The following is a 10,317-nucleotide window of genomic DNA, read 5'->3' on the forward strand; positions in this document are numbered from 1 at the left end:
CTAAGGATCCTGGGACTAAACACCTCCCTCTGCAACTGGATCCTGGACTTCCTGATGGGCCGCCCCCAGGTGGTAAGGGTAGGTAACAACACATCTGCCACGCTAATCCTCAACACGGGGGCCCCTCAGGGGTGTGTGCTCAGTCCCCTCCTGTACTCCCTGTTCACCCATGACTGCATGGCCAGGCACGACTCCAACACCATCATTAAGTTTGCCGATGACACAACAGTGGTAGGCTTGATCACCGACATCGATGAGACAGCCTATAGGGAGGAGGTCAGAGACCTGGCCGTGTGGTGCCAGGAAAACAACCTCTCCCTCAACGTGACCAAGCCAAAGGAGATGATTGTGGACTACAGGAAAAAAAAGAGGACTGAGCACGTCCCCATTCTCATCGACGGGGCTGTAGTGGAACAGGTTGAGAGCTTCAAGTTCCTTGGTGTTCACATCACCAACGAACTATCATGGTCCAAACACACCAAGACAGTCGTGAAGAGGGCACGACAAAGCGTATTCCCCCTCAGGAGACTGAAAAGATTTGGCATGGGTCCTCAGATCCTCAAAAAGTTCTACAGCTGCACCATCGAGAGCATCCTGACTGGTTGCATCACCGCCTGGTATGGCAATTGCTCGGCCTCCGACCGCAAGGCACTACAGAGGGTAGTGCATAAGGCCTAGTACATCACTGGGGCCAAGCTTCCTGCCATCCAGGACCTCTATACTAGGCGGTGTCAGAGGAAGGCCCTCAAAATTGTCAAAGACTCCAGCCACCCTAGTCATAGACTGTTCTCTCTGCTACCGCACGGCAAGCGGTACCGGAGCACCAAGTCTAAGTCCAAAAGGCTTCTTAACAGCTTCTACCCCCAAGCCATAAGACTCCTGAACAGCTAATCATGGCCACCCAGACTATTTGCACTGCCCCCCCACCCCATCTTTTTACGCTGCTGCTACTCTGTTTATTATTTATGCATAGTCACTTTAACTCTACCCACATGTACATATTACCTCAACTACCTCAACTAGCCGGTGCCCCCGCACATTGACTCTGCACCGGTACCCCCCTGTATATAGCCTCCCTACTGTTATTTTATTTTACTTCTGCTCTGTTTTTCTCAACACTTTTTTGTTGTTGTTGATTTATTTTTAATTTTTATAAAAAATAAATGCATTGTTGGTTTTGGGCTGTAAGTAAGTATTTCACAGTAATGTCTACACCTGTTGTATTCGGCGCATGTGGCAAATAACATTTGATTTGATTTGATGACCATACAATTCTAGGAGACGGAAGATGAATCTATATGTTGTTTAAGAGAATAAACCAAATGCATCTCCAATTGTCCTTCTACACTACTGGTGTTAAATTAACAGTGTGTTAGTGAAATCATGATGATCTCTTTGTCATGCTGTCATTCTGTGGACTCACAAAGGAAGGCTGTGCGTCTCTGGTCTCAGCTCTGAAGTCAAACCCCTCACACCTGAGAGAGCTGCATCTGAGTAACAATGACCTGAAGGATTCAGGAGTGAAGCATCTCTCTGCTGGACTGGGGGATCCCCACTATAAACTGGAGACTCTGAGGTCAGTATTCCTGTATCACTCAATGAACACACACACACACTGGACACACACACACTGGACACACACACATACTTGACACACACACACACTGGACACACACACACACACACACACACACACTGGACACACACACACACTGAACACACACACACTGGACACACACACACACAAGGATTAATTTAGTAGTGTTTAGAAACATGTTATCTACTTTTAATAATGATACATTAATTCATTTATATACAGTACCAGTCAAAAGTTTGGACACACCTACTCATTCAAGGGTTTTTCTTTATTTTTATTATTTTTTACATTGTAGAATAATAGTGAAGACATCAAAACTATGAAATAACAAATATGGAATCATGTAGTAACCCAAAAAAGTGTTAAACAAATGAAAATATATTTTATTTTTTGAAATTCTTCAAATAGCCACCCTTTGCCTTGATGACAGCTTTGCACACTCTTGGCATTCTCTCAACCAGCTTCACCTGGAATGCGTTTCCAACAGTCTTGAAGGAGTTCCCACATATACATTTTACATTTACATTTTAGTCATTTAGCAGACGCTCTTATCCAGAGCGACTTACAGTTTGTGAATGCATATATATATATTTTTTTATACTGGCCCCCCGTGGGAATCGAACCCACAACCCTGGCGTTGCAAACGCCATGCTCTATCAACTGAGCTACATCCCTGCCGGCCATTACCTCCCCTACCCTGGACGACGCTGGGCCAATTGTGCGCTGCCCATGAGTCTCCCGGTCGCGGCCGGCTGCGACAGAGCCTGGATTCGAACCAGGATCTCTAGTGGCACAGTTAACACTGCGATGCGGCGCCTTAGACCACTGCGCCACTCAGGAGACATATGCTGAGCACTTGTTGGCTGCTTGACCTTCACTCTGCTGTCCGACTCATCCAAAACCATCTCAATTGGGTTGAGGTTGGGTGATTATGGAGGCCAGGTCATCTGATGCAGGACTCAATCACTCTTCTTACACAGCCTGGAAGTGTGTTGGGTCATTGTCCTGTTGAAAAACAAATGGCCCAAACCAGATGGGATGGCGTATCGCTGCAGAATGCTGTGGTAGCCATGCTGGTTAAGTGTGCCTTGATTTCGAAATAAATCACAGACAGTGTCACCAGCAAAGCACCCCCACACCATAACACCTCCTCCTCCATGCTTTACGGTGGGAACTACACATGCGGAAATCATCCGTTCACCCACACCTCTTCTCACAAAGACACAGCGGTTGGAACCAAAAATCTCAAATTTGGACTCCAGACCAAAGGACAAATGTCCACCGGTGTAATGTCCATTGCTCGTGGCCCAAGCAGGTCTCTTCTTCTTATTGGTGTCCTTTAGTAGTGATTTCTTGGCAGCAATTCGATCATGAAAGCCTGATTCACACAGTCCCCTCTAAAAAGTTGATGTTGAGATGTGTCTGTGACTTGAATTCTGTGAAGCATTTTTTTGGGCTGCAATTTCTGAGGCTGGTAACTCTAATGAACTTATCCTCTGCAGCAGAGGTAACTTTGGGTCTTCCATTCCTGTGACGGTCCTCATGAGAGCCAGTTTCATCATAGCGCTTGATGTTTTTTGCGACTGCACTTGAAGAAAATGTCAAAGTTCTTGAAATGTTCCGTATTGACTGACCTTCATGTCTTAAAGTAATGATGGACTGTCGTTTCTCTTTGCTTATTTTAGCTATTCTTGCCATAATATGGACTTGGTCTTTTACCAAATAGGGCTATCTTCTGTATACCCCCCTACCTTGTCACAACACAACTGATTGGCTCAAACACATTAAGAAGGAAATAAATTCCACGAATTAACTTTTAAGGCGGCACACCTGTTAATTGAAATGCATTCCAGGTGACTACCTCATGAAGCTGGTTGAGAGAATGCCAAGAGTGTGCAAAGCTGTCATCAAGGCAAAGGGTGGTGTCACGTTCGTCAGGAACAGATGAGGACCAAGGCGCAGCGTTGCAGGCAAACATACTCTTTTATTGAGCGAAACGCGATCAAAACAACAAAGACGGTAACGTGACAGTACACGGTGAAACACAACCAACTTGAAACAAGAGCCCACAAAAAACAAAGGAAAAACCGACAGTTTAAATATGGCTCCCAATCAGAGACAACCAGCAAACAGCTGACACTCGTTGCCTCTGATTGGGAGTCACTCAGGCCAACATAGAAATAGAGAACATAGATCTACACACCCTGGCTCAACATAACAGTGTCCCCAGAGCCAGGGCGTGACAGTACCCCCCCCTAAAGGCGCGGACTCCGACCGCGCCAACTAAATACCACAGGGGAGGGACCGGGTGGGCACTCCGCCTTGGCGGCGGATCCGGCTCTGGGCCCGATCCCCACTCCCTCTCCAACCCCCCAAAGTACCCCTGGTCCGGTCTGGCCCCGCTGGCCGGAGCCGGACTAACGACACGCACCCCTGCCTTTGTGCGTGGAGCAGGAACGGACCGGACCGGGCTGACGATGCGCACCCCTGGCTTGGTGCGTGGAGTAGCAACTGGCCGGACCGGGCTGACGATACACACCCCTGGCTTGGTGCGTGGAGCAGGAATGGACCGGACCGGGCTGACGATGCACACCCCTGGCTTGGTGCGTGGAGGAGGAACGGGCCGAGCCGGGCTGACGATACGCACCCCTGGCTTGGTGCGGGGAACAGGCACGGGCCGTGCTGGACTGACGACGCACACCACTGGCCTGGTGCGGGGAGCAGGAATGGGCCGGACTGGGCTGGCGACGCGCACCACAGACTTGGTGCGGAGAGCAGGAACGGGCCGGACCCGGCTGACGAAACGCACCACAGACTTGGTGCGGGGAGCAGGAATGGGCCGAGCCGGGCTGACGAAGCGCACCACTGACTTGGTGCGGGGAGCAGGAACGGGCCGAGCCGGGCTGACGAGACGCACCACAGACTTGGTGCGGGGATCAGGAATGGGCCGGACTGGGCTGGCGACGCGCACCATTGACCTGGTGCGGAGAACAGGAACAGAACGGGCCGGGCTGGCGACGCACACCATTGGCCTGGTGCGGGGAGCAGGAACAGGACGGGCCGAGCTGGCGACGCGCACCATAGGCTTGGTGCGGGAAGCAGGAACAGGCCGGGCCGGGCTGGCGACGCGCACCACAGGCTCGGTGCGGGGAGCAGGAACAGGCCGGGCCGGGCTGACGACACGCACCACAGGCTCGATGCGAGGAACAGGGACAGGCCGGACCGTACTGGGGACACACACCCCTGGCCCTATGCAGGGATCAGGAACGGGCCGGACCGGACTGGTAACACACCCCAGTACCTCTCGCCGTGCCTCCACACTTTCCTTCCCCTTAGTGACCAGTGGCCCCCTTAACCTGGCGGCCTCCTCTGCCAACCCGCTGGACCGCTCTATCGCGGCCTCCTGCTGCCCCGACGTACACGTCGTGAGCCCCCCCCTAAAAAATTTCTGGGCGGCTCTCCTCTTGGACCAGGCCTCCATGTCTCTAGCCAGACACTCACTCCACTGCTTCAAAGTCCAACCTTTCTGCTCCTCACTTGGCTTGGCCCAGTCGAGACTCTTACTCCACTGCTTCAAAGTCCAACCTTTCTGCTCCTCACTTGGCTTGGCCCAGTCGAGACTCTTACTCCACTGCTCCATAGACCAACCTCTCTGCTCTTCACGCTGCTTGGTCCTGTCTTGGTGGGTTCTTCTGTCACGTTCGTCGGGAACAGATGAGGACCAAGGCGCAGCGTTGCAGGCAAACATACTCTTTTATTGAGCGAAACGCGATCAAAACAACAAAGACGGTAACGTGACAGTACACGGTCAAACACAACCAACTTGAAACAAGAACCCACAAAAAACAAAGGAAAAACCGACAGTTTAAATATGGCTCCCAATCAGAGACAACCAGCAAACAGCTGACACTCATTGCCTCTGATTGGGAGTCACTCAGGCCAACATAGAAATAGAGAACATAGATCTACACACCCTGGCTCAACATAAGTGTCCCCAGAGCCAGGGCGTGACAGGTGGCTATTTGAATAATCTGAAATATAAAATATATTTTGATTTGTTTAACACTTCTTTGGTTACTACATGATTCCATATGTGTTATTTCATAGTTTTGATGTCTTCACTATTATTCTACAATGTAAAAAATAGTAAAAAATAAAATAAACTTGAATGAGTTGGTGTGTTCAAACCTTTTACTGGTAGTGTATATATACATATATGAATAGATATGGCAGGTTTCAGGACTCTGATGTATCTGAAAATGTTGAAAAAAAATATTTTCACCACCAAATAATAACAGTGGGATTTTAATAGGATTTTACTCTTGCAGGCTGTCAGGCTGTCTAGTCACAGAGGAAGGCTGTGCTTCTCTGGTCTCAGCTCTGAAGTCAAACCCCTCACACCTGAGAGAGCTGGACCTGAGCTACAATCACCCAGGAAACTCAGGAGTCAGACTGCTCTCTGCTGGACTGGAGGATCCACACTGCAGACTGGAGAAACTCAAGTACAGTGGGGAAAAAAAGTATTTAGTCAGCCACCAATTGTGCAAGTTCTCCCACTTAAAAAGATGAGAGAGGCCTGTAATTTTCATCATAGGTACACGTCAACTATGACAGACAAAATGAGAAAAAAAATCCAGAAAATCACATTGTAGGATTTTTAATGAATTTATTTGCAAATTATGGTGGAAAATAAGTATTTGGTCAATAACAAATGTTTCTCAAAACTTTGTTATATACCCTTTGTTGGCAATGACACAGTCAATGTTTTCTGTAAGTCTTCACAAGGTTTTCACACACTGTTGCTGGTATTTTGGCCCATTCCTCCATGGAGATCTCCTCTAGAGCAGTGATGTTTTGGGGCTGTCGCTGGGCAACACGGACTTTCAACTCCCTCCAAAGATTTTCTATGGGTTTGAGATCTGGAGACTGGCTAGGCCACTCCAGGACCTTGAAATGCTTCTTACGAAGCCACTCCTTTGTTGCCCGGGCGGTGTGTTTGGGATCATTGTCATGCTGAAAGACCCAGCCACGTTTCATCTTCAATGCCCTTGCTGATGGAAGGAGGTTTTCACTCAAAATCTCACGATACATGGCCCCATTCATTCTTTCCTTTACACGGATCAGTCGTCCTGGTCCCTTTGCAGAAAAACAGCCCCAAAGCATGATGTTTCCACCCCCATGCTTCACAGTAGGTATGGTGTTCTTTGGATGCAACTCAGCATTCTTTGTCCTCCAAACACGACGAGTTGAGTTTTTACCAAAAAGTTCTATTTTGGTTTCATCTGACCATATGACATTCTCCCAATCCTCTTCTGGATCATCCAAATGCACTCTGGCAAACTTCAGACGGGCCTGGACATGTACTGGCTTAAGCAGGGGGATACGTCTGGCACTGCAGGATTTGAGTCCCTGGCGGCGTAGTGTGTTACTGATGGTAGGCTTTGTTTCTTTGGTCCCAGCTCTCTGCAGGTCATTCACTAGGTCCCCCCGTGTGGTTCTGGGATTTTTGCTCACCGTTCTTGTGATCATTTTGACCTCACGGGGTGAGATCTTGCGTGGAGCCCCAGATCGAGGGAGATTATCAGTGGTCTTGTATGTCTTCCATTTCCTAATAATTGCTCCCACAGTTGATTTCTTCAAACCAAGCTGCTTACCTATTGCAGATTCAGTCTTCCCAGCCTGGTGCAGGTCTACAATTTTGTTTCTGGTGTCCTTTGACAGCTCTTTGGTCTTGGCCATAGTGGAGTTTGGAGTGTGACTGTTTGAGGTTGTGGACAGGTGTCTTTTATACTGATAACAAGTTCAAACAGGTGCCATTAATACAGGTAACGAGTGGAGGACAGAGGAGCCTCTTAAAGAAGAAGTTACAAGTCTGTGAGAGCCAGAAATCTTGCTTGTTTGTAGGTGACCAAATACTTATTTTTCACCATAATTTGCAAATCAATTCATTAAAAATCCTACAATGTGATTTTCTGGATTTTTTTCTCTCATTTTGTCTGTCATAGTTGACGTGTACCTATGATGAAAATTACAGGCCTCTCTCATCTTTTTAAGTGGGAGAACATGCACAATTGGTGGACACACACGCTGGACACACACATACACGCTGGACACATACACACACAGTGGACACACACACACACACACACTGGACACACACACACACACTGGACACAAACACACTGGATACACACACACACACTGGACACACACATATACTGGACACACACATACACTGGGGACACACATACACACACACACTGGACACACACACACACACATACATACACACACACTGGACACACACACACACAAACTGGACACTCACACACACACACTGGACACACACACTGGACACACACACGCTGGACACAGATACACTGGACACACACACTAGACACACACACACACACACACACTAGACACACACACACACAGTAGACACACACATACACACACACTGGACAAACACACACACACACACACACTGTACACACACACACACACACACACACACTGGACACATACACTGGACACACTCACACGACACAAACACACACTGGACACACACACACGCTGGACACACACACACTGGAGACAAACACACACACACTTGACACAAACACACTAGACACACAACCAAACACACACACTGGACACACAAAGTTATATACTGACTGACTGACTGTGAGTGAGTGTGTGTGTGTGTGTGTGTGTGTGTGTGTGTGTGTGTGTGTGTGTGTGTGTGTGTGTGTGTGTGTGTGTGTGTGTGTGTGTGTGTGTGTGTGTCAGAATACTTATCACTTCTTCAAGTGTGGGGAATAGATACATAAAGTGCTTTCATTTCTAAACGGTGAAACAAAAATGTATGAAAATACCCTCAAATAAAAGGTGACATTATATACTGTCACCTCATATGAAACATTTGATCTCAAATTCACAATGCTGGAATATAGAGCCACATTTAAAATGTTAGCTTCACTGTCGAACTAGATATGATGTGGACTGTATACTCAATACAATCTAAATCTGATACCTCACTGTCTGTCTTTTGACTGATACTGCTTTTTAAACTGCTCTGGTCAGTCTACTCAAATATTTGTACTATACATTTTTCTCTCTACAAGCAATATTATGATAATTTCTAATAACGATACATTCATTTATAAATATATATGGCAGGACACTGATATATCTGAATATGTTGAAAAAATATACTGCCACTATTTTCACCACCAAAGAATAGCAGTGTGGTTTTAATATGATTTGACTCTTTGCAGGCTGTCAGGCTGTCTAGTCACAGAGGAAGGCTGTGCTTCTCTGGTCTCAGCTCTGAAGTCAAACCCCTCACACCTGAGAGAGCTGGACCTGAGCTACAATCACCAAGGAGACTGGAGAAACTCAAGTATGTAGAGGGTTTATATCAATGTTCATATCAGACATGTTGGAGTTATCAGGCTAGTTAAGACAAACAATCTTAAAACCATTCAACAAGTCTCAAGTTACCTTAACTTCTCCTTATGATACCTAGAAACATCTACATTAAATGAATTAGTGAAAAGTGAGTTAACATTCTAATGTGAATGATGATGATTTCTAATATTGTGTCTGGTTTCATCCATCAGATGTCTGTGATCTCACACTGGACCTAAACACAGTAAACAGATTCGTCTCTCTGTCTGAGGAGAACAGAAAGGTGACATGTAGGACAGAGGAGCAGCCGTATCCTGATCACCCAGAGAGATTTGAGGACTGTAGACAGGTGCTGTGTAGGGAGGGTCTGACTGGGCGCTGTTACTGGGAGGTAGAGTGGAGTGGGGAAAGGGCTGATATAGGAGTGACATATAAAGGAATCAACAGGAGAGGAAGGGGTTATGACTGTCTGATTGGAGGCAATGACAAGTCCTGGAGTCTGTTCTGCTCTGACAACAGTTTCAGAGCCTGTCACAATGATAACTTAACTACCATAGACATCCCCTCCTCCAGCTCCCACAGAGTAGGAGTGTATCTGGACTGGCCAGCCGGCACTCTGTCCTTCTACAGAGTCTCCTCTGACACACTGACCCACCTGAACACATTCTACACCACATTCACTGAGCCCCTCTATCCAGGGTTTAGGGTTTATTATGATGACTCCTCAGTGTCCCTGTAAATAATAACCATGGTAACACTGACACACACACACACACACTGGACACACACACTGGACACACACACACACACACACACACACATACACACACTGGACACACACACACACACTGAAAACACACACACACACTGGACACACACACACTGGACACACTGCACACGCACACTGAAAACACACACACACACTGGACACACACACACTGGACACACACACACACTGAAAACACACACACACACTGGACACACACACACTGGACACACTGCACACGCACACACACACACACACACACTGGACAAACACACACTGGACACACACACACACGCAGGACACACACACGCTGGACATACACACACTGGACACACACACACTGGACACACACACACTAGACACACACACACACACTACACACTGGACACACACTGAACACACACACGCTGAACACACACGCTGAACACACGCTGGACACACACACGCTGGACACACACACACTGGACACACACACACACACAGACACACACACTGGACACAAACACACTGGACACAAACACACTGGACACACACACACTGA

The 10,317-nt window shown here is 47.6% G+C and overlaps 1 protein-coding gene across 1 annotated transcript; it reads left to right on the forward strand.

The window, feature by feature from the left end:
• Positions 1 to 1,400: 1,400 nt before the first annotated feature.
• LOC311140110 (ribonuclease inhibitor-like) lies at positions 1,401 to 10,010 on the forward strand (the record flags this gene model as incomplete). The annotated part of the gene is made up of 4 exons (XM_084175047.1): positions 1,401 to 1,576; positions 5,926 to 6,099; positions 8,878 to 9,002; positions 9,223 to 10,010. The coding sequence occupies 4 exons, from the start codon at positions 1,401 to 1,403 to the stop codon at positions 9,747 to 9,749; spliced, it is 1,002 nt and encodes a 333-aa protein (XP_084031173.1). The 3' UTR covers positions 9,750 to 10,010.
• Positions 10,011 to 10,317: the final 307 nt, after the last annotated feature.

The sequence above is a fragment of the Coregonus lavaretus genome (genome assembly GCF_964263955.1).
Source record: "Coregonus lavaretus genome assembly, chromosome: 2".
NCBI lineage: Eukaryota > Metazoa > Chordata > Actinopteri > Salmoniformes > Salmonidae > Coregonus > Coregonus lavaretus.